The 24,455-nt window shown below is 39.5% G+C and overlaps 1 protein-coding gene across 1 annotated transcript in view; it reads right to left on the reverse strand.

The window, feature by feature from the left end:
- Positions 1–380: 380 nt before the first annotated feature.
- LOC104324138 (orofacial cleft 1 candidate gene 1 protein homolog) overlaps positions 381–24,455 on the reverse strand; it is a 41,311-nt gene continuing 17,236 nt past the window's right edge. Inside the window, exons 4-7 of the mRNA XM_069809062.1 lie at positions 23,179–23,265; positions 19,780–19,863; positions 13,962–14,131; positions 381–642 (exon numbers count right to left, since the gene is read on the reverse strand). Of these exons, the coding sequence (XP_069665163.1) occupies positions 562–642; positions 13,962–14,131; positions 19,780–19,863; positions 23,179–23,265 (422 nt within the window). The 3' untranslated portion in view covers positions 381–561. The remainder of the gene's footprint in view (positions 643–13,961; positions 14,132–19,779; positions 19,864–23,178; positions 23,266–24,455) is intronic.

Raw genomic sequence — 24,455 nt, forward strand, 5'->3', positions numbered from 1 at the left:
AACATTTAAATAACCGCATTTGATCTCTTTTTGGGTTGTACCACTTTTCTCCTTTTCCTGGGTGTTAGATTCAAGAGAACAACTAATTCAGTGAAGTTAGGCCTCTTTTGTGCTCACCAGCATGATCATCAGCTGTCACAGCAGAACATAGCTTCTTTGGCTGTATCCATGAGGGTCATTTATTTCCTCTATTCATTTCTTTACAGGTAATTTGATGCATGTATTTATCTGAAGGTCACGTGTAGCTTGATCACAAAAACATTGCTCCGATTCATATTTCCTTCACTCTCTAAGGGTAATTCAGAGGCAGGGATGAAGGGCACTGGGAGAAGCCATTTGGTCACCTTTTGAAGTGCACTGTGTGTAGCACTTAAAAATTACAGCCCAAGCTGGGTATCTGAAAATGGAGGTATCCAAAACAGAGGCCTCTTTCAAAAGCACAGGCTTAGTTTTTCTAGGCCTGAGGTCCTTTGTTTGGGAGAAGTTCCATTCATTAATATCTGTAAAGCACTGAAAGATCTTTGGGAGGAAAGCACATTAGATAGAAGTACAAAGTAGCCCTTATCTGACATACCTTTGAAAGAGTTCATGAATCCTGGCTCGCAACTTTTGTTTCTTGTGGTGAGAGACTTCCTTGTGGTGCTTTGAGTCACACATGCCAAAAAGAAAAAAAAGAAAAAGAAAAAACTTACAGTTTGTTTCCAAATGTACAGAAAGAACATGGAAATAAAAAGCCATAAATGTGCAATTTTCCAAAGGTTTGCCTTAGGTCTTCTGGTTGAAGGTTTTCAAGCAGAAGGTTGAAGCAATTAGGAATTTCAGCCACCATTCTTTTATTCCATTATTTTTTCCATATATTTTTCCATGTTTACTCCATTCTTTCCAAGGGGAACTGAGCTCTAATCTTGTTTTAAAAGCTTGATCAGTACAATGTATATTTGTGCACGGCAGTGCCCTACAGTCCTTATTTTTACACCACCTAACAGATACTCATATATATGCATATGCATGTATAAGTGTGTTTGCACACACACAACAAAATAAAACACACAAAACAGTTAGGCATAGACCACCAGAGACCCCACAACTTAGAATCATAGAATTGTTTGGGTTGGAAAAGACCTTTAAGATCATCTAGTCCAACTGTCAACGATGCCCACTAAACCATGTCCTGAAGTGCCTTGTCTCCGCACTTTTTGAATACCTCCAGGGACGGTGACTCAACCACTTCCCTGGACAGCCCGTTCCAATGCCTGACAACCCTTTCAGTAAGAAAATTTTTCCTAATATCCAATCTAAACCTCCCCTGCCACACTTGCCCCACTTTAAATCGCTCCAAATCTTGATGTCCTGTCTCACCACAACTGTTCTTCAATGTTTGGTAAGAGGGACTGGCATTTTTGGAGGTTGCAACATGTAGGAGGTTAACTCATGTGAGCAGTCATCTCCCCCCACGGTTCTGCAGCTCTCCAGCATGAAGCTGGAGGGCCTGAAGTTATTTTGCTTTTGCACAGCAAGCTGAAAAAGCCTTTCCATCAAGAAGCCAGCATCCAGCTCTTTTGGACTGTGTTTTCTGTGCGAAACCGGAAAGCAATAACGCTGCTGAAGGTTGTAAACTCAGGAAAATAAAATTCTTCTCCCTGACCTGCACTGTTCAGAGATCTTGCTGAATATTTCAGGACATTTCTCATGCCTGGATCTTCTGCTGGTGTCCCCAAGACCAAAATAAAATGTGCATACAACACTACCAATATACAAGAAGGCTTCGTACTGTATATCCTATACTGTCGTCTAAATGTAAAATTATGCTCCACTTGCACTCTCATCAAGCCTTAAAGCCAAAAAAACATTTTGGTAGGGAGACAATGTAGTAGTCAATGGAGAAAAATTCCCCATTGGAGGCTGCATATCTGGCTGTTGAAGTCTCTCCCCTCTTCCAAATTCTAATTTTTTTGACAAATGTCTGGCTGTTTTCAAGGAAGCTTAGGAATCTCTGTCGAAGACTAAGGCAAAACATCCTGCTTATTTCCAAAATGCAAATTGTCAGAGTATGAAAACAGACTACAAAAACATATTAAAAAAGCCTGTGCAAGTAGCTTTTAACGTAACTTTTTTAACCCTGTAAAATTAAAGCAGAGACAACATGGTCGCCTTAAAATACGGTATGATTTGTTGGTAGTCCCAGCAGAGAGCCTCAGATGGATGCAATAAATCCTCCAGGCCCTGGTCAAGCATCACACATACATGATTACAAAGGTGACATGACCAAACTAGCTCAAACCAAGACCTTCCAGCTCTCCATATGGCAGTCGTGTCATGGGCAACATTCCCTTCACCACTGCTCCTCCTTTGGTGGGAAACAAGCCCTCCTGCTCCTGAACAGCTTTTAGCTGAAGTTCGCCAGGAGTCCCTGGAGCAGGGACTGGGACCCATTTCTCTCCTGCCCCCACAAATGCTGGCACTGTTTTTCTTTCCCCAGCCCGGTGAATCATCACCTACGCCGCTTCCCCAGGAAGGGCTGGGACCTGGCTGCGGTCCCAGCTCTGCTCCAGCGAGAGCTGGTCGCTGTCTGGTTTAGGGCGATTGGACCCCCCTCGTGCCAATCCCCACGGTCCAGCGGGGGCTGCAGCCACGCCAAGAGAAAGGGCAGGTTGTTTCTCCCCAGCTGCCCCGCGGGGATGTGCATTTGCAGGTGTAGGGGACCCGTCTCGGCGGCAGCAAGGACCAAGCAGCGACCTTCATCGCCCTTGCGAGGCGCAGGCACCGGGCTGCCGTGGCCGAGGTGTTTGGGAGGCGCCCAGCAACAGAACTCAAAGGCTCTGAGAAGGTTTAATGACAAAAAAACTACCAACCAAAAGACGTCGGGTGTTTTCAGAGTTCGGTGGCAGATGGGAAGGTGTTCAAAGTTTCAGGCTGAGGCAGTTAAAGGTAAACTTCAGAAAGTGGGAGGAGGACTTGGTTCATAATTTGTCTCCTGGATGCAGCTCTTGGTGATGCCTAACATAGCAATTTTTGAGGTGGGCACTTAGATTAAGAAATAAGATTAAATAAAAAACTCATTTCATGTTAAAAAAAAAAAAATCAAGTAACCATAATATTACAACAACATTCAGACATTACCAGTCCAGGCTTACATTGAGCCAGAAGTAGAGAAATTTTTTTTTAAAAAATTGATTATATTACCAGACTCCCATAGCTGTCCAATCCCCTTGTTTATCTTCCTAATCTTAATTAAATAATGAATATTCAAAAGAAAATATGAATCGGGGTTCTCTGTATGAACTGCACTGTTTTCCATCTCTCTGCCTCTGAAGTGGCAATGGGAATATGATTTAAAGCTATTTCTTCTGGATCCAAGTAAAATATTTGTCACAGTGTGTCATGATAATTTTTAAAAAGCTCTATCATCTACCTAATAAATTTGTTAAGTTTATTCAAATCTTATTGAACAGGAAAAGTGCAATGAGTCATGGTTAATATTTCTTTACCTACACTAAGAAATAAAATATATCAAAAATTCAATGCTTAGGGTCCTATTCAGAAAACCTCTATGAGTCTGTAATACATCTTCTACATGATTAAAAAAAAACAGGAAACTTGCTTTAAAATGAATTATTCACCACCTTGAATAAATTTCCATCTTTCCTATTTGCAAAACCCCAAAGTCAGTTATGTAAATTTTAACCTACACTAATTACCTCAGGGGTGTGCAAGCTAAAGGAAAGTAGATGCAGTAGAAAAAAAAATCCCAGACATTTCCATCACCAGGAAGCAATTTAATAGAGGAAAAAATGTGTAAGTTTTCAAAAACAGAGCAGCCCATATATTTTTTTTTTAATGTGGAATAATCATTGCTGCAATATCCCTTGAATCAGAGATTTACTGGAATAAGCCCAAGTGCTTTTTCTCAATGGCATATACCATCATGCACATAGCTAAGTTCTTGTTTCTCATCATGACACTGGCATTGTCTAGACTGTAAAAACGACCCATTGTTGAAAACGGGCGTTCCCAACAAGAAGGCATGAAATGTAGTTGAGCTTCAAGTCAATATAGACATTGAGGGCCCCTTCAGAAAAAAGTGACAAAAATCCGGGAACCACTGGATATCCTTCAGAGGTCGCCTGGGATGTACTGAAGAAAGCGGGGCGTTGTTTGAAGGCAGAAGGGCTCGATCACAGCACTGCTTTGTCCTAGTCTCCTTTCCTGATACCAGGCACCCTTTAGCTGTGAACCAGCTCCTTCACACGTCTTTTTCAGTTTCTTCATCGGCTATCTTGAGGTCTAATTACACAAACGGCCCATCCACTGATTTCAGAGAGCATGATCAAGACCAGTATTTGAAAAAGGTCTTTCAGTTTGGGCTCAGCCTAGAGACACACAATGGTAAGTATTGTTTCTACTGCAGACAAAAAGAAGAACCTGACTCAATACTATTAATCAGTGCTGACTGGCTATTTTCACTGTGAAACTACCTCACAAACGGTAGGACTATGATTCCTATAGTAATTTTCAATTTGGAAGAAAAATTAAACAAAACCCTGCTCAAACACACCCTTTCCTCTAAGGAGAAAGCCCACAGAATTCGGCAAAGCCTTGAAGCAGAAAGGAATTGGTTTTCTATCGTGTAGCAAAAATGGAGCATTTAGGGAAAATATTTCCCCTTCCCTTTTTGGTGAGTCCTAGCACTAGTGTTACAACCTCCGGGTGAGGTACTCACCCCGTTGCAATTTGAAACACCCAGCTGAGCTCTGGCCCTGACGAAATCCTACTCCCTGGGAGGAGTGATGCGAGGGGCCACCACCTTCCCGCAAGTCCTCTTCACCACGTCAGGGTGCAGCAGAGGCAGCGTGGAGACACCACCGGGGGGGTCTCCAGCAGCCTCCCACCACCCACAGGGATACCCCTCCTTGAGAAATCACATTGGTACATCACAGTGCAGGTAGAGCTGTCTTTCCAGCTGTAAACAAATGCTTAAATAAAAGCTTTTACCTAGGATTTCCATCTCTGCTTTCCAAAATGTTTTGCAGTGATGGAAATCCTGTTCACTGCGATTTTACAGATGGAAGTGAAATGCCAGTGAGCTCACCGAGCAAAGCGTCAGCAGGACTAGAAACAAAACCCATGTCTCTAGTCCGCCGCTGGTGCCATCTAGTCCTCCTCCTTCACAGTCTGGCTGCTGCATGGAGATTCACTCCCAGTGACTTTCAACATCTAGTGCAGTGTATACCACAAAACAAGTATAAAAGTAAGGAACCATCTGAGATGAAGAAAAAAAAATATTGCAAGAAAAGTTAACATTCCTTTCGGGCAAAGTGAGATTTTGAGAGGCTTATCCTCTCCATGTTAACTAGAGAGGTCACAGGGAAGCGAGGCATTGAGAGGTGAAGTGGGATGAGTGCCCTTCACTGAAAGCAGAGACTCTAGTAGCTGGGTAAGGCCTGCTCTCAAAATTGCACTGCCTGTTGCCTGTTGGAATTTGGGTGACCTTGTCTCGGAGATGGCCACAAACCAGGAGGTAAAGTTGCGTCAAAATCCTGGACACACGGTAGTATTATTCATGGTGCACCCTGCCAAAAACATGCCACAAACTCTCAGACGCATTTTTAAAAGAGAAAAAGCAACAAAGCAACCCTCTCCCCTGCGCATGACTTTCCTTCTAAACAGAAAATTAAACCAATTTACTGTTCATGAGCATAAAATTTAGAACTTAGACAATTGAGCCATTTGTAACAACTAGGGAAAAAAAACCAAACAAATCATACTCTCTTAAAACTGATACTGCAGAACACAAAGTGAGGTTTACTTTAGTCATGCTATAGCCTTATTACACTGAGTAACACAGATACATTTAGTGACAACATTATAGGCTGATCATTTTGATAAATCTGTAAAACATTGCATTATCTCTAACGATGCAGTGAAGGCCGAGCTACCAGTCAGCCCAGGAAGGCAGTATCCTGCTACTGAGGTGGATGCTTTTTTAAGACATATATATTAAAGACTCTAATTTTGAACAATTGTGGAAACTAGATCCAGCTGTAAAGTAGGTGTGATAAACAAGGACCTGAACTTCCCCAAAACTCGGAGATGTTTTCATTCAAGGTTTTGATCCAAGATGATAGTACTAACAAAATAAAAGAACTTGAATCACGTTGCTTAAGACGCAGTGAGGAAACTCTGGAGGCATGCCTGTTGCAGGGCTACCCAGCTTCTGCAAAATAAAGATTTTGCCTCTCCCACCTCAAAACAGAGGACTCACTCTTCTCACTTCTTGCTGTTCACAGAGAGATCACCTGTGGTTTCTTCAGAACCACCAGATACTCCTTCAGATGCTTATTTCACAGTTGAGAAGATGTAGCTTCAAGGTCATAAAGCTTTGATGTCCTCATCAAAACCTACAGAGTGTTTTAAGTGTATGCAAGGCCATTTATCAGAGTGTCTGACAACCAGAGCCGAGCGCTGAAAATATACAACACTGAAATGGCATTTGCCATTGATAAAGAGACTTCAAGCAGAAATGTCCTAGCCTGTCAAAGCTCCGCAAGCTTAGATGTCTCCAGATTAACCTAGAAATCATGAGCTACTAAGCAGCTTCCAGTAATTTTAGCCTAAATAGTAAGATATAATGGAAGATGCTAAAACACATTTTATTAAGGAACACATTCCCTCCAGTATAAACCCATGTAGCACAAGCAATGCTAGTAGAAACCGAGTGAACTATGCAAATCTATGGATCTAAAATGAATAGTTTACACTAAAAATTAAAAAGAAAAAATGTTTATAAGCTATGTAATGAACTTCAGGGTTTTACAATCTTTTCTGCTTTCTGGATACTGACAGCAAATCCTGGCATGAACAACTGAAGAGAAACTGAAAGGAAATACCGATCGGAAATACTGAGACTTTTTTTGTGGTTTTTCCCCATTCTTCCTCAATTTAAAAATGTTTGTTCATTTCAGCACAGAATGTTTTTATTATTTCTATAGCCTTTTCAAAGTCCCTCATGAAACTTTACTCCTTTAATCCTCTCACTGTTCCCTAAAGCAGGTATCTAATTTTAGGTCTGTTTTGCAGATAGGGAAAACTGAGTCATAATAACTAATTTGCTTGTTACAGCCCCAAAAACCTGATGTTTAAGTCTGAGGTTACAATCTATCCCATCTTTCTGAGTGCCCGTTCTTTTTCTCTGACTGCTTCACAAATTTGTCTCTGTAATTGTAATCTAAAAACACAGGCTTTAACTTTATCCTATAACTTCCATTTGTACTGGCTTTCACATCATCTTCTGTTTCACGTGTGCAGGCATGCACTTGAACACTTCATAATTAGAAGAGACATTCACTTACAATTAGTATATGAAAATTACAGAGAGGGAAACAATGCTTTAAGTAAAGTTTACTGTATGATTGTCTTAAATACAACAGTGGAAATGACAAGTTGCCATGCCTAATGATTTTTCTCTGTAGAGAGCAGATCTCCTCCTGCAAGTCCACATCCTGCTCCATCTCTCTGCTGAAAGTTGTAGGTGGAAATCGTTTCACATTTTCAGCTGAAATGTAAGCCCTCCCTCTCCAATTTGAATACTGACACGAGCAATTGTATCATAACATCATACTATGCTGACACATCTTTGAGTGAACATATGCAATTTAGTACATGTTCTTGTTGTAACCACCTAATCCTGAAAGCCGTGTCTTGTCCAAGGGTCTAGCGCAGTAGTGAGAGAAACCAACTGTGCTAACAGATTGCCAGCAGGTTGAGCAACAGTGATGATGTCCCACCTTTGTACTAAGCAAGCAAGCATGCACGTAATGCAACTGGACCGTCTCTCCCAGTATTTCTACATCTCTCTACTTACAGGTGACCTGGTTATGTTTCACACTAACAAACTGGTGCGAACTCCAAAGCCCTTAAAAACTCAGATTACACATGGAAAGCCTCAAAGTTAGCCCTGCTTTGAACAGGAGATTGGACTAGATAGCCTCCAGAGGTCAGGTCCTTCCCCACCTAAATTAATCTGTTCTATGAAGTACAGGTCAGAAGTACCATCCAGCATAGGTTCCGCTTGACATATTCAGCTATACTGTAAGACTGCAGAAGCAAAAATGTTACAACATTTAGAGCAATTCATTTATCTGTAGCTCATAAAAATCTGTGTAGTCTATTAATGCTGTTAAGGAGTTTCCTGTCATAAAAGCTAACCAACAGTAGACTTAGCTACACCTGTGACTACAGTTTGGCTCCAAATGTATTAAAAATACAAATAAAACCTCCCTGGAAAAAAAAAAAATAAATAAAAGTAATTCTGGAGAATACATGAGCAACTAAAAATCTTTTTTCATTGGTTTTTTTTTTGCAGGTTTGTGCCTCTGTACATCAGTAATGCTTACTCTTTCCTTACAATCTTCATCTGAGTTCTGCTCCTTTTAACATGTGGTCAGTACTTGATGAAGTCACTTAAGCTTCAACAGGACTTGGCAATCACTGATTCTCTGTAAAGAATCTTTCCAATTGCCTCTGTTTATTGAACCATAGAAATAGACTTCCTTACTGGAGTTTATATTAGGATAATGAGTCAGAAAGCTGACCAGTCAGATTACCTTAAGCAGCAGCAAAGGCAGTATCATCATTTATAGTAGCTGTAGGATTCATTGTTCCAGCTCAATAGAATATCAAAGATTACTTTGGTTGTTTAATTGCTCCTCTGAACATAAAGAGTGGAAAAACACAATAAAAACTAAGTGAACTCCTTTTTAGTGAAAAATATAAGAAATATAGAATATTTGCATTATTTCCACCTAAATATTTACTTAACTAAAAATCCACAAACTCCTGAACAAAGCAATCAAAAGAGAATTACAATTAAAAAGAGCAGCTATAGCAATATTATGGGTATTGTGACAGCACAGTGACAGGCCCTTTACAAACATATAAAACATCTTTTCCACAGTTCTGCTTATGTTGACATTCATTTCTATGCTCCCCCTTCTGTCCCCCTCGGTTCTTAAAAAAAAAAAGCGTGTATATCTGAGTGTCCAGAAGCAAAGGGGGAAGAACCTTAGAAAATTGGAGGATTCCCAGGCATTCTGCTGAGGAAGCAGGAGCAAGCCTGATAGAATAAAGATATTTAGAAGTCTCAGGTTGCCAGCCTATGTGGTAGAGAAGTCCCCTAGCTACACATACTAGCATCTTGGTCAGGCTTTGGGTCTGTTAGGTGGGTCCTGACACACACCTGAGAGCCATGGACACCCACTAGGCAGGACATCAGAAGTCCAAGGGCCAGAAGCCCAATAACCCAAGCTTTGGGAAGTTGACCTTGGGGATTTTTCCCCTCAAACATAGGTTTCAGTGAAGTGCTTTTTCACGAGTCCAGGAGCACTCTACCTAGCAGGACTATAATGAATTCATTGAGCTTAGCCTAATGACAGGTTTCAAAAGGAAACTAGATGCTAAGCACTTCTGGCAGGTGTAGATTTCTGTCTATCTGTGCCCTTGTTCTTCCTCTGTAAAATGGAGATACCCATAATTCCTACTATATCACATAAATTAAATGGAAACCGTTATACTAACAGACGGTAGAGATGCTTTGACACTCAAATAATGAGTGTAGCATACAGGTAGCTTGCCTAAAATGAAGTCACCCACTTTTAAGATGTGGTGTAAATGAAACATTTCCAGCTTTTGTATTCTTGACCTGCAATCCTCAGTTAAAAAAAATATATATATATAACTCATTTGAACATGACAGTCATTTAAAAAGCACCTTCAATTCTGCATTGCTCTTAGGTGCACATATTCATACAAGCATTATGCTCAAGAAGAACGATCACAAAGGATTGTACAATGCCTAGTAGGCTGCAGCTTTGATGAGGGGAGGTCTGCAGGTACCATCAGGATATAAATGACAGTAGTATCCAACAGGGTAGAACATGCAAGCAAATGTGCGTTGATGTTTTATATGACTGAGGCCTGATCCCACTGATTAAATTCCTGATTGGCAGGTAGATTTGTCACTGTCTTACATGGTACCAAATTTTACCCACATATTATCCACCATTAACCAAAGGAAAACTGATCACTCCATCATCATATAAATTGATCTCACTGTGACTTGGCAAGGAGTCAGAGCAGTGATGATATTGACCCTGTAAGAATAGTAGGTCTAATCCCCAGCAGCATTAACCTTTGTTTAACCAAAAGTTAAATCACTTGATGAAAGGCAACATTTTATTACTATCCACCTGCAACAAATAGCTCATTTCTTACTACTATAATTCAACTGCTGGTATTGAAGAGCAAAACTTGCACTTTACTTTCAGAGGCTCTTGAGTAATTCACATGGAGGTCATGGATCAAAACTGATTATATAGTCGTAATGATCAAGTCCCACAAGGTGTTATACCCAGCACAGAGGGCTAAATGTAGCAACTGAATCCTGTAGAGAAAGACGGAGATTGTGAACAAATTACCTTTAGTTAAGAATACTGACCAAGTTGTATTAAGAGGATGGCCAAGCAGGAAAGATGGTCTTGACTTCTGGGGCAGTATTCATCCTTCCAATTGCCCAATTATTATTTTTTTCTGAGAGAACCTACATAAAACTGATAGTCACTTTTATTGTCTCAGTTCAGAAACAGCTGAAAATCCTAGAGCTGGTATTTTTCCATAGCATTTGAATTAATGACTAGTAAGATTATGTTGCCAAAGGCCCATCAAGTGCAATCTCACCCCAATCACCAGCATATGCTTCATCCTTGGCAGTCTCTCATGTTTTGAGAGCATCTTGCCTTTAATCAAACACATTAAGCCAGAATTACGTCAGGTCTTTCCTTGCATATTTCTCTGCTCTGTGAGATCAAGTTCTGCCCATAAGCATGTGTCCCTGCATTGTCTCATGACAGATGGTTTTCTGCAGCATTTTGCATACCCAGCCTTGGTTGTACCTGCTCAGCTTCTACCACAACACAGTCCCAAAGTTATGATTTTCCTTCTTTCAATAAAGTTTATTTTTCTTTATTAAAAGCAAATGTCATGGGGCTTTTGTAATCTGTAGGCCTACACGATAGGCCACAGGAAAGAGTGCTGCTTTCCAAATTTAATATTCTTTAATGTGTTTGTTAACAGAACATTGACATCTGCTTAATGCTTTCTTTACAAGAATCTATCAGATCTCCCCTTACGTATTTCTTGCCAATCTCAACTACCAGCTTTTGCATTTACAAAACAGAACATGAAGTAACAACACAGCTTAAAGTTCCAGAGCTAGAATCTTGCATAAACCTTTTATTATTATTATTATTATTATTTTGGAAAGTACATCTGCTCTTTCAAATACTTTTAATCACGGTGACCTCATGCACTGAGCTGCTGTTTAGACAAAAGCCACCCATTTACTGCAGAGCTACAAAGCAGAGAAGAAAAACAATGAACTAAGGGATAGATAGTTAATACATAGCTGTCCTCCTTGTGCCAACGCTGCCAGCAAAGCTCCAGTGCAAATCAGATGCCTTATTGGAGAGAATTTTTGGCAGCCTAAAAAGAAACAGCAGCAACTCAAGTGTGTTTCTAAACCTCACTTATAAAACCAGTCTTATGTACTGTAAACTGTCAATTGCTATTTTTAACCCTTAGGCTCCCGTGTTTTGTTTTCATTTTGTCAAAGCAAAGGAATGTGAGAGAGATGTCTATTAGACTCCTTCACTCAGCCCGAGGGTTAATTACTCAGTTTGGTAGACATTTGAAAATATTATGTTACCTCTAACGGCAAAATTGATAGAAGCTTGTTTCAGGCTCACTTTATGTCATTATGGCAGATTAAATTAACTAATCATAAATTACAATGGCTAAAGTACATCTGCTACTCACTAAACCCACAGAAGGAAGAGAAGGGGGGGGTTTTCTGAATAAGAAGTAAATACCACACAGCAAATTAAAGACTTTTTCAAACCAATAAACATACATTCAAGCAACAAAAGTTGGAAGTATCCCAAAGATGACAGCAACAGATTCTGAAGACCATGGCAGCAGTCTAACACTGAACCTGTAGCTGCTGCAGAAAGGTACCAACACTCCAATGCTACAGGGGCATATCCACGGATCAAAGAGTAAAGATGGTCCATTAAAGAATAAAGAAGGTCAATTAAAAAATAATAAGCATGCTCACATTATTGTTAGATGTCTTTGAATACCAATATGACACGAGGTGCATGTTTGCAGCCTCTTCTTCCTGTGTCACCTTCCATTTTCTGTTCAAAGGGACTGATTGTACCATTTCTATGTGCTTCCAAGGACAGCATGGATGTACACATCACTGATCTAGAAGATAATATAGATTTTACAGTGATCCTCGTTACCCCCTGCGTTGCAGGATGCAGATGTGACAGCTGATACCATGTCGGTATGATTGAATTCCTAAACAGGGCACGGACAACTGAAGTTAGAGATGCATGGGAGAAATGGAGAGAAAACACAGGCATTCAAGACTCTTCTGTGCAGTATAAAGTATTAAGAACCTATCTGTAAACTCCTGGTATACCAGCTCAATCAATCACATTAAACGAGGATTTTCTTTTTTCGGAACAAAATAAGGAAGAAAAGTAGTATTATATTGTATGATGTGGATTCACGTATGCAGTTGTTAAAAAGCAGAATGTTGTTTCGGGATGACCAGATAGCTTGCTCCTGTCTAGGAAACAAACTTTGCTGAACACCTACAAAGAGAGTTCAAGTAAGACGATCAGCTTCCTAGTGACCGTGTTTATAGGGAGGGCAAACAAAGGATTGACAAATCTATTGTGTTCCTTCAGGTGTCACAGAGCCTCAGGAAGCTTTGAGGGCATCTGAATAGCCCAAACTTAAAGTGTGAACTCTCAACAAATCATAAAGTCTTCTGGAAAGCTGCATCGCTCTCTGATCACCTGTTCCCAGGTTTCTACTCCATCAGTCCCTTGAGGCAGATGATGCTCTTAGTATCATCTGAGTCCTTTTCCCTCATGTTTCCCTCCCATTTCTTGTTCTCTCAACAATATTCCCCAAAGCACCTTCTATGCATGATGTGTACAGCTACAAAAAAGTCAGAAGGAATGAAATACAGCTACTCAAGGCTTTAGAGGAAAGCAGCAAGGAAGGGAATTGTGTCCCTCACTGACATGCAGAAGGCAATGATGAGGTTTAGTCCTGCATTGAAAAAATTCTAAAAACTTCCTCTGAAAATAAAAGAAAGCTTAGATCACCATCAGTCACTGGATAACCTATTTTAAGCCCATCAGAGCCAGCACGCTGTTCTCATGTTGCTAATTAAAAATGATAGATTCATCAATTAATCTCTCTTCCTGTCCCCTAGTCTCGGTATGAGATTTTTCAAAGGGACAAATGGTAGTTAGGTGCCCACAAGTATCATTTCAGCCCTGAAAACTTGTGCTTTTGTCAACATGAATCCAACCTTGTCTCTTTACACTATGAAATGACAAAAAGAAAACCAAATGAAGCTTTGCCACTCTTAAAAACACAACAGATTTCTAATTTGGGAATAATCTTATCCTCTGTACAATGAATATTGCTACATAAATCCTTCCTGGGCTCCAATCTGAACTTGCTCATTGATAGATGAATAAGCCTCTGTTAAATTTGGCAGAGAGAGATATCCTAAGCTTAGGCTCTTGATTGAAACTCAATTGCAATACTTACTACGGAGCAGTCAGAGACACTCCACTATTTCGGAAAGAAGCAACGAAGGCAATCTATTTTTATTCACATTGAAATGGAGACAAAGATAAAGGTCCTGCTGTTAGCTTAGCAAAGTGCCAGTCACATAAAGCAAGCCAACAAAATGGGTTATCTTTTCCCTTCAATATACGTATCGCCGGGCAGTGAAATAGAATTGGGGTGTACAAGGTTAACAAGCCAGCATCATGTTATGAAGCAAGCGATAAAATTGTCTTATAGTTCTTAACTCTGACCTGTTCCAGTGAAAAGCTGCCAAGCAGAATTATGTCATCCTGAACATCTCTCTCAAACTGTTCAATATATGAAGGAATCTCTTCATCTTCAAGCTCCCTGTGAAGGTCACGTGCCTTACTGGAGCTGACAGGCATCACGGAGTCTGGAAAATCTTCACTGGTGACACAGGCTGCTTGAAACAAAAGTGGCAGATTATCTCTTAGCAAATGGAAGTTCATTCGCTGGTTAGTACCTTCTCAGTTAACATGTTTGACCCACCAACATTTTAAGATGACAATTCATGCCATAAAATGGACAGGAATAAATAACAGCAGTAGAAAACCGGCAGGTTCCAAGTGTCATTACCAGGAAAACTCTCCTCAAGAGCAACATCTGCATACAGGTACAAATTTAGCACATGCAGCTTGTTCCTTAAATAATTTTTAAAAGGGGTGCTCTGCATTTCCGTGGTCACTTTGCTCCCATGCAAAACTTAAAGGAATTGGGATTTGGAATGACTTTGGCTTTTGCTCCTGAGGAAGAGGAGGAATAAATGCAGTTGAAAGGGAGTTTTAGGCGGAGCCACACCAAGCATTTCATCTTCCTCCCACTCACCCCAGAGGATCAAATTCCTCCCCTAGGTGTGTGCGTGCAGCTCCTGCCTAATTAATTGGGTCCGGTTCTGCTCTCACCCACATCATTCCCCTGATTTCACTGCGGTGACGTAAGCAGAACCAAAGGGTATATGCTGCACATAAATAAAAATGAATCCCATTCATAAAGTTGACCTTAAAGAGAAGTGATGTCCTTTTTTCAGTTTGGTTCATCATACTATTAAAAAAAAAAAAAAGATCTCTCATTGAGATCTGCTACATTACTAATACTGGCTTGGGTTATAAATAATAAAGACTATTTTTGCTCATTTCTCCATGTTAGGACCACTAAGAAATGATAGATATCAGGTTGTCCACATCTGACTTTCTTGCCTCATATTTCTGTGTGTAAGTTTTTATAGTTCTCTGTGCCTTTCTTTGCAAGAAACTGCCATATCTAGTTATTTGCTTTTCTCTTTGTCCATCCTAAGACATGAAAGCAGTTAAAAGATTTTTTTTTTCTCTCACTCCCCTTTGAAGTCTCTCATTCTCTAATGAAGACCAGAAAAGGAAAGATAAAACTAAGGCTATTAACATTTTCAGTTTTGCTCGCTACTCATTGTTTAATGACTTTAATTGTTGAGCCTCCCGAGTACTTAAATCACCTCAGTGCCACCAACACACAGGAAGTAGGGTGGGTTTTTTATTTAATTACAACAGGATACAATTCAAAATCATGTTGGGGGAAGTGTACAGTAGATATAAACAACCCAAACCATTACCTTAGGGTACACAATCTCTTCATGTAGCATCTTACAAGCCTAATGAAAAGTGATTTGACCTACAACTGTTAACTGCAAAAACAAAACAATATTTACATTTAAATTTACTGTAACATTAAGGGTTTGGCTAGGAGAGAGAAAATCCAGGAAGCGCTGGAAAAGGAAACATTGCCAACAGCAGAAGATGCAGCATCGCTTGCTCCCCTCGACGCTGTGTTGTACACAACAGGCCATATGCTCAGCCGGTATAAATCAGCTGCTTTACTGCTTTCACAGGAGCAGTGCAAGTTTACGTCCTGGGAAGACTGTACATTCCTATCTCAGGATCCTCTGGGTGTAGAGAAATAGTCCTTATATATCAACAAAGAAATAAAAACATTTGGTTCGCAAAGACAACCATGCAGTGATTCATCAAAATACCCTTTTTCTTTTTTGTATTTATTATTTTTGTGAGGAATTGTATCAAGTGAACTTAGTTTTGGTGGAATACACTGGGCTCATTAGCACATGTTTTGTGGGGAAAAAAGCAAAGGAAGAGAGAGAACATTTTCAAAAGCCTTTCAGGGAAGTAACTGCTAAAAATACAGAGATAAATTACAATTCAGTTTTGAAAAACATTTAATGAAAAGATACATATGCTCATTTAAGCACAGTTGGAAAAACTATTCATTTGCCTGAGCTGGAGACAGGGAGAGAACAGGGTTGTTCTCTTGGTCTGTTCCTTCCTTTGCTGGCCTTGCAAAGAAACCTCTGAACCTCAGTCACCATCAGGTTGGTCCTTGTTTGAACTAACCCACAGGTTAGAGGCTTGAGCTGCCACCCCCGAGCAATGCTTGACAGAACAAAGCCTCCACCTCCTTGCTACTGCTACTACAAAAGTAGTAACATTTTTAACACCATGGTTACTTTGTACAGGAGACAAAATGGCTGAAAATTTACAAGGAAATTCATTGATAGATTGATAAAATAATTAAAAACTGGCTGCTTCAAGTTGTTTGCATCAGTGTCAAACTTTTGATTTTGCCTCAGCTGTACTTAACACTGCAAGTCATACTTTCCACGTTGTTTAAATCACTACTACTCCTTAGCACAGGCTGTATTTGCAGATGCTATGCTGTAATTAAAACAATCTCTCTGGTATTAGCTTGGCTGCTTGTAACTTCATTTACTCCTGCATTTGTCCATCAGACAGCAGTGGTTTACATACTGAGATGAGAATTTAAAGGGTAGGTTCACCAGCAGACTATACCTCAGCATGGATTTGAATGTATAAAGCACTATAAACTCCACATGGAAAATGCATTTTGGCTGCCTGGTTCTAGAAGACTCTGTGTATAATTTGTAGCTAAAAAAGTACATCAGCAAAGGCTCATGCATCTGTTTCAAACAATTAAAATGCTGCAAAACATTGCACTTCAATTTTTCAGTTGTTGCCAAAGAATAATATAACAGAAAAATATTTTTTTATGGTATTCACCTAGCATCATTTTAGATGTGCGTGGATCACGATCTTACATTGTTTAAGAGGTTTTATCCCTAGGTAAAAAATATACAGTCTACATCTTCCTCTAAAAAGCAACCAACCGATGTTGCCTTTTAAGTTGCCTTATAATATGAACTAACACGTGCCACAGGAGCGACCAATAGTTTACTCAGCAACAAAATGCTTTAAATATACAATTATATAAATTCTGAGCCACGTTTTTTCCTTTCCTTTCCTTTGGGGATCATCTATTAATTAGGACTGTATGACTACGTGATTTTTCAGCTCAGTGGTCAAATGAAGAAAAGAAGCAGTCCTGTAAGAGTGGAACCAAATGAATCCTAGTTTTCTATGGATTTTCTGATGTCTAATAAGGGTCAAACTCCCATATTAGCTTTTCCCTCAGTGGAGACATTAATAATGCTTGTCTGCTCTGCTCAGCTGCCCACTTCCATAAAACTGGTAGGGAAGTCAGACCTGTGAGACTTGCTCTCTGTTTAAAAAAAGGGGTTGGAAGTGAACAACAGGTTCAAAAATTGGGAGGGAGAAACACAGACAGGCAGAAATAAATACAGCCTGATACACGCGCACAGAGGTGGAGACTGCACAAGCCTCACTTCCTCAGGAAAATCTTGCTCTTCTCTGCATTTTATTCACTGAAGCCAAGAACAGTAAAAAAAATTCAGCTAGGATGGGGTGCAACATTCACCCACAGGACTAGCTCTGGCCATTATGGCACTTTTAAGAAATAAAAGCACTGAGGCACCACTCGAGACACAAGACAGCAGTGGGCTGCAGTGTATCTCCCACTCGCTGCCTTCATGCCTACCCAGGGGGGTTCTGATGTGCACCTGGAGTACGAGACACGCGCGTTAATGCATTTGCTTGTCCTGGAATTGAATCAGTGAGCTGGCAGCTCGGCAGCCTCGGCAGCCTCAGCACAAGATCACTGTCCACAGAGCACACCCCATACATTCAAATGGCTTTGGATGGATGAGAGATTGGAACCTGTCTCACACCCCATATAGCCTAAAGAGTAATAACAGCATTTTGCCTGTCATGGTGGTTTGATAAAACTAGTTGGAGAAAAAGATGTTTTCAGTTCAAACATACCTGGTGAGTTTAAATTATAAACATTTGAGGAGATCAGTGAAACCTTACTTCTCTGTGTATATGCTATTTGCTATTATCCTCTGTAAAGCATCTGTTCTTCTTAACAATATTCATTAATGTTATTTGTAATATAAAATAAAGCTTTAGGGCACGTAGCTGAAGGAGAGAGTAACCACTGATGGATGGGGAAGGCTTCGCCTTCACTCCCTAGTTCCCTTGCTTAAAAGTGGACAAATACACACGGCACAATTCAGCTTTCTTACCTTTAGCCACGCAAAAACCAATGGACAAGTCTAAGTCAGTTGCCCAAGACCCTTCTAGAGCCAAAGGAAAGACGACCTGCTTCCAGGGCACAATTTGTCCTATCAGCTAAGAGGTGTTTGCGTGAGGTGGTGCTGAACTACTGCCCAGAGGTGCTTCTCTCTCCCTCTCCCACCACTTTGGGGGAGCCCCAGAAGCTAACTTTCAGAAAGCTAATAGAAAGAGTACTAGACCCCTCCCTGGGGCAGCCTGTAAAATAACATCAGGACATTTTCCTTAATCATACAGGGTTATTTTGATGATAAAGCTATTGGATAATATGAAATGCTATAAATATTGCTAGAGAGGGACTACAGAAGTACCACAGATAGACACCCCATGTCAATCTTTCCTATAGAAATAATGTTGACTTCACAGCCAAATATGGTTTTATTTTAATCTATGCTTTTGCAGGATAAAAGCAACAATCAACCTGCAGCACCGCTATAATCTTTCTCCAAAATGTGCAGCTCTACATTAACATGCAACAATAGAGACCTTGCTAATAATTTGTTAAAGGTTTTTGCTTCAACTATTTGCCTGAATTTAGCTGTGATAGTTGTACTTTCTTTTCCTTGCATTTAAAATGAGACAAAATAGGTTTCAAAGATGTTACTGATATGACCAGTGCCAGTTCAAGGGATTTTGCAGCCCTAGGCAAATGAAAATATTTGCCTCTTCTAGAACAAAGTTGCTCACAAACTAAATAGTCATAAAACATGTTGCAGCTCCTGAAGATCCACTGCCGTAGGCAACTGCTTGCTCTGTCTCTCTGACAGAGTAGGTCCTGTGTATAGCTGAAATGTAAGAAGAAACCTAATACAGATACAAAGAACAGAAAATACTTTTGCACAAAAGACCAGGCTGAAAAAGGAGAGGGGGATACCCAAAAAATACAAGGCATCCCTGAGCTAGGGCTTGTTCATATATCACTTCTCCTGTGATGAACCAGAGAGCAGCAGACATGCACCTTATGTAAAGGTTGTGGTGGTAACGGTCCTGTGAATCAACTGGGTATTAAATAAGGCCTGTAAAAATAAGTGAAGCCAAAGTAAGGCTGTTGGCTTGAGGTGAAGAAATCTCTTCTCGTATATTTCATTGTTTTTACTGTAGATGGAACATCAATTTGTATTTTCTAACAAAGCCACAGAAAACATTTTCTTACTCACCTGTTAGTGTAAATCCTTACAAAGATAACCTCAAAAACTGTGTGACATGACCCGTGCATCTGACAAATGGCCCACCCATTTATGAGCTTAAATAAAGTTTTAGTTTTCTAGCTTTGAGCACATAAGCAATGATATTTCCAGTCTTTTTTCATAAGGGTGGAATTCAACATGCAATGAAGCAGCCTAGAGAAAGCACACCACTTAAGTTACACTTAAAACCACATAAACACAACTCAAAACAAAAACATTTGGGGAAAAAGATCTTACAGGCTCACATTAAAATCAATGTCCCTTTTGCTTCTGAGTTCAAGGGGATGGATTACCCACTCTCTTCCCCACATCCAGACTCAAAAGTTTTATTTTTCTTTATGAAAATGATTTTTTTTTTTTTTATTTACCTTGGAAGTCCAGCATCTTGTTTTCTTCATCTAGAAGCTTCATCAGTTTACCATACAGGATTTGCTCATCAAATTTCACAGGATCTTAAAAAAAAACAATAGTGAAACATCTATTGTTTCTTCCAGTACTATTTCAGGAAACACCATTTTAAACTATAAAGATATAAAACTACAAAAGTTAAGAAAACATTTGACACTGTGCCTTGGTTTTCACAGTGCTAGTTTCATAGCAGAGGTGACTGTCTTTTCTTCTGACTTATGAAAGACAGTTTAAAATAAAAATATATAATTATATACTTTTAAATGGTGAGAAATATTATATCATAAGAAATATTATATCTTGATCTGGACTGAAACTGGTTTACTAATTCTGCTAATAGACTCATTATAATAATTATTTATATTCAAATTACCAGATGAATTCTATTTGACTCAATAAAAATCAAAGTACCTAATTTCTTTTCAAATGTGACTTTGGATCTTCATTAGAAATTTTACCTCACTGTCCATAATACTAACACGTTATCTAGTATGAGTAGTCATTACAACACACTACGAATTTTGATGTTGTGGCTGGTCAGTCATTCAAATTCCCAGTAACATCTGCAGATTTTAAAAAGGAGCAAGGGACACACGCACATGTACCTTTTTCCATGAGACCTAAAAAATCACTTCAAGTGTCTATATTCAAGGGAGAAATCACCAGCTGAGATTGTCTTCTCTCCAAATCTCCCAGACCCTGGCTTCTTTAAGTTGTCAGTGAAGATAGGCAGGTAGAAGGCCAAAGAAATGCATACAAGGTAGGTGAACTGAAGTACAGCTACAAGCGACCTTGGGTGGCTCTTTTTAAGTGCCCAATAGAATATCAAAGAATAAATTTTCTTTACCATGAAATTTCAGAGCCAAGTTTTTCAGTTATGCTGAGCATACAAAGAGGGAGGCTTCTGCAAACCTCTACTGCAAGTACAGAATCTTTACATTTCTTTTAGTGTGTAACTTTGAAGCGTTCCCTTGGCGAGGGAGGGTGAAGCAAATCCATAGTGGAGCGTTGTTTGTTCTCAGGGCATTATCAACTCAGACAAATTTCCAGAACAAATTTAATTTATCAAATATAGAAAAGATAATTGCCAATATCTTCATTTTCACAGAATAACCCATTAAAGAATCCCATATGATGAACACATTAAATGATATTTAACTTTGTGTAATAGAGTTAGTGGCTGAAGATTTGCTTTTCACTAGCTATTCTCTTTGGGCATTGGGCCTGACTCACTTAAGTCATAAGAAGAGTGTAACTTTAGAGTGTGCCCTGATTTCTTCGTCTAGTTCTGCTTTTGTCTCTTGTTAGTGACAAGCTGCTAGCTGGAAGGAAGAGGTAAACTAATATGGTTTCCAGTTGGGGGATGACCATGAAGGACCAGACTTCAGTTCTGACTGTCCTTTTAATTCTGTCCACTACATACTAATGTAGTTCCACTTACTGAACACTTCTGCAAGGAAAAGGAAACTAGACAATTAGCCTGGTTTGTGAGTATAACTGAATCACACTGGTTGAGGTGGGAAGGGACCTCCAGAGGCCATCTGCTCCAGGGCCCCTGCTCAAGCAGGGCCACCTAGAGCCAAGTTACCCAGGACCACGTCCAGACGGTTTTTGAATATCTCCAAGGTGGAAGACTTGCTCTTGACAGAGGCGTTGGTAAATATAGTGTTATAACTGCTTTGCAGATGTCAACACAACCAACCTGAGGCCAGTACCATTGCTAACAGACCTTTAATAAACAAGTGTTACCTCAACCTTTGAGTGACATTTTTGCTGGGAAGAAAAAGGAGGAATGACAAAAGACAGCTGTTCACACATGGATCTCAGGTCTAGCCTGATATGCAAATGCCTAAAACCACCTCCCCACTCCCAACTCTGGAACTGGATGGACTTTCTCAGTGCTTTCATCTGTTCCAAATAAAAAAAAAAAAGAACATTTAAGGTTAAGTGTTTATCACTCAGCCTCTTCAACACAGGCAAAGAAGCGTTTTCTCCCAATGAAAACTGTACTTCCATGTATCCCTTATGTCACCACTCTATCCGTACATGTTTTTAGGCACACACATACAGTTACAGAAATCTAATCCGCTTTTCATTCTCTGGTTATGAAGCAGATCATGACTCATGAAGCCTACTCATAAGATGAACCAAGGCAATACTAAGAGGGGAAAAACAAAACAAAACAAAACAAAATCTTTCATTTAAAAACTCTGAGCCAGAAGTTGATTTCCAAGGTATTACATTGCTGTTCTATACAATGAATGGGGAAATTATAGGGGTTAGATGTAATTCACCGTTAATAAACCTTGATTTTTTTCACCAGTATGCAGAAATTCAAGTTACTGACGAGCATTAGAGCCAGTTTTTCTCAGTCACACAAGTTTTTGCCTCAAAAGCGTAAACCTCCATATCTACTCAGAGTGAAAGTTTCTCATGAATTTCAGAAGTGACCTACTTTGAGACCCCTTACAGTAGACAAATTGTTTTAGATTGACTACAACTGCCTGTCTAGAGAGTCTCTGCAGTACAAATAAGCACAAGGTTTAATAAAGCAAAGGGCTGGGAAGGTAACACAGGAGAATTGGGTCTTGCGTGCTGTCGGGTTGTTGGTGCTTAACAACAGGAGCTGGGCCAAAGCATTCAGTGCATAGCTAAGCACTTCATTACCATGATGATGTTCTTACTTAAGTCCATGCAAATTCAGGCAGGCCCGTTCCCACCCTTTTTTATCTAAAAGCCATGACAGCAAAAAAGAATTTCCTCCGCTAGACAATACCTCCTAGTTAATCTCTCTCATACCTATGCATAACTTCTTTTCTCCCAGCTCTGCAGTCACACCCTCCCACTCCTCACTATCGCCCACAGAGAGAAAACCTAAACATCCCTGCTAAACTGACACAAAGAAAACCAAAAAAAGCCTCCTCATGTGCTGGGAACTTTTACGGGCTCTAGGGTTTCCTTCTGTACGGTAAACACACATTCAGCTCAGTAATAAAATTGCTCTCCAAGAAGGACTTTGGGAGCAGGGTTGCAAAAAAGCTACAGGTTAGTACTCAGTTCTGGACTAACTTCATTAATTAAAGAGAGCATGGTGTAGACAATGTTCTCGGAGTGTGCTTCATTTTGCTACGGTAGCGGAGTGAATACAGCACAGCCTCACTTTTACCCATGCATTAACTCACTGTCCTTGATCAAAGACTATGTATACTGCCTATCGTGTTCAGAGCGGTTAAGGCTTATAATTTAAATTGTAAACCTCAATATTTAAATAGAACTGCATATGTGATCTTTGTCACCTCATTTTCATGAATGGAAAAGAATATTCTGACACCAAAATTACATACTTAATTCTGCCTCACCTTCTTCACTGACCTCCATCCCACACTGCCTTGGGTTTATTTCCTCATCCATCAACGGGTCAAAGTAATTTCTGCTGTATTCATTTCCTGTGGAAAGCACATGAAGTAAGGGTCAGCGATTATTAGAAGCACATGAACCAAAATGTTAATTTTGAAATCGACACCAGCAAGCAAAGGGGCATTTTTTGCTACTTTATAAGCTTAATTTTTTTAACAAGTCCTCTAAGCCTACTAGTACTGCAATTATCATCTTGTGAAAGGTCAGAAAAGGTAACTCTGGAAACAAGTGCACTTTATGTTACTTTTGCTGAGGAACTAATGAGAAAAATTTGCAAATTTAGATGATGGAAAGATAAGAAAAATTAAAAAATCCAGCATCCCCAACATAAGCCAAATTATTCTTGAAACACATTGTACAAGTGAATTACCAATGCTGCAGAGGAATTTGTGTTTCACAGCTGACCCCTCCAATTTCAACAGTTTTAAATTTCACCACTGAGGTTTCAACGTCTGGTGCATCTTTAATACTGTATTCAACCAGAGAAGTGTTTAATTACAGAGGAGATACTAGAATACTGCCTCATTAATCTGAAAAACAATTATATTCAGTTGGGCTAGGTAAGTAATCCAAGATTTTGATGGGATAAACCCACTCATTTTAACACTTTCCATTTGAACAGCTAGTTTTATCTGCTCTTCAGAAACTAATCAAGTTTACAAAAAAAAAAAAAAAGTCATTTGTTAGACTTATCAAGAAATAATGCAGCATCTAGCTGCCTAGAGGAACTCCTAGTAAAAGCCAGAAGAATTTCTTTACACAAGGGAGAGCTTTTTCCTCCAAATATGTCCTTCCTTCAGCAAAAGTGCTACACTCAGTTAAAACCATCCTCACATTCATTGGGTTTGCAAACACAGTAAATTATTACTAAACAGAGAAAAAGTAAAATAATTAAGTCCACAACAAATTTTAAAATTGCTTGAATAGACATAGGTCTGTATCCTGGAAAATACATAAGAGCTAAATGTACGAGGGGGTTAATTCATCCAAGATACACTATAGTAGTCTACTGTGTATTTGTTTTAGGATCAAAAATAATCCAAGCAGCAGCTCCTTTTCAGAGACTAAATGAAACTTTGATATGAAACTAGGTTTAATTTATATTTCTGGACTGGCACATTTTGACTGTCAGTCTCTGTTCCTTCAATGTAGTAAGTACAAGAACTGAAAATTTGCTTTACCTTGAGGTCTCAATAAAGAAAAAATAAATGAGTTTCAT

Source organism: Haliaeetus albicilla, chromosome 21 (assembly GCF_947461875.1).
Source record: "Haliaeetus albicilla chromosome 21, bHalAlb1.1, whole genome shotgun sequence".
Classification (NCBI taxonomy): domain Eukaryota; kingdom Metazoa; phylum Chordata; class Aves; order Accipitriformes; family Accipitridae; genus Haliaeetus; species Haliaeetus albicilla.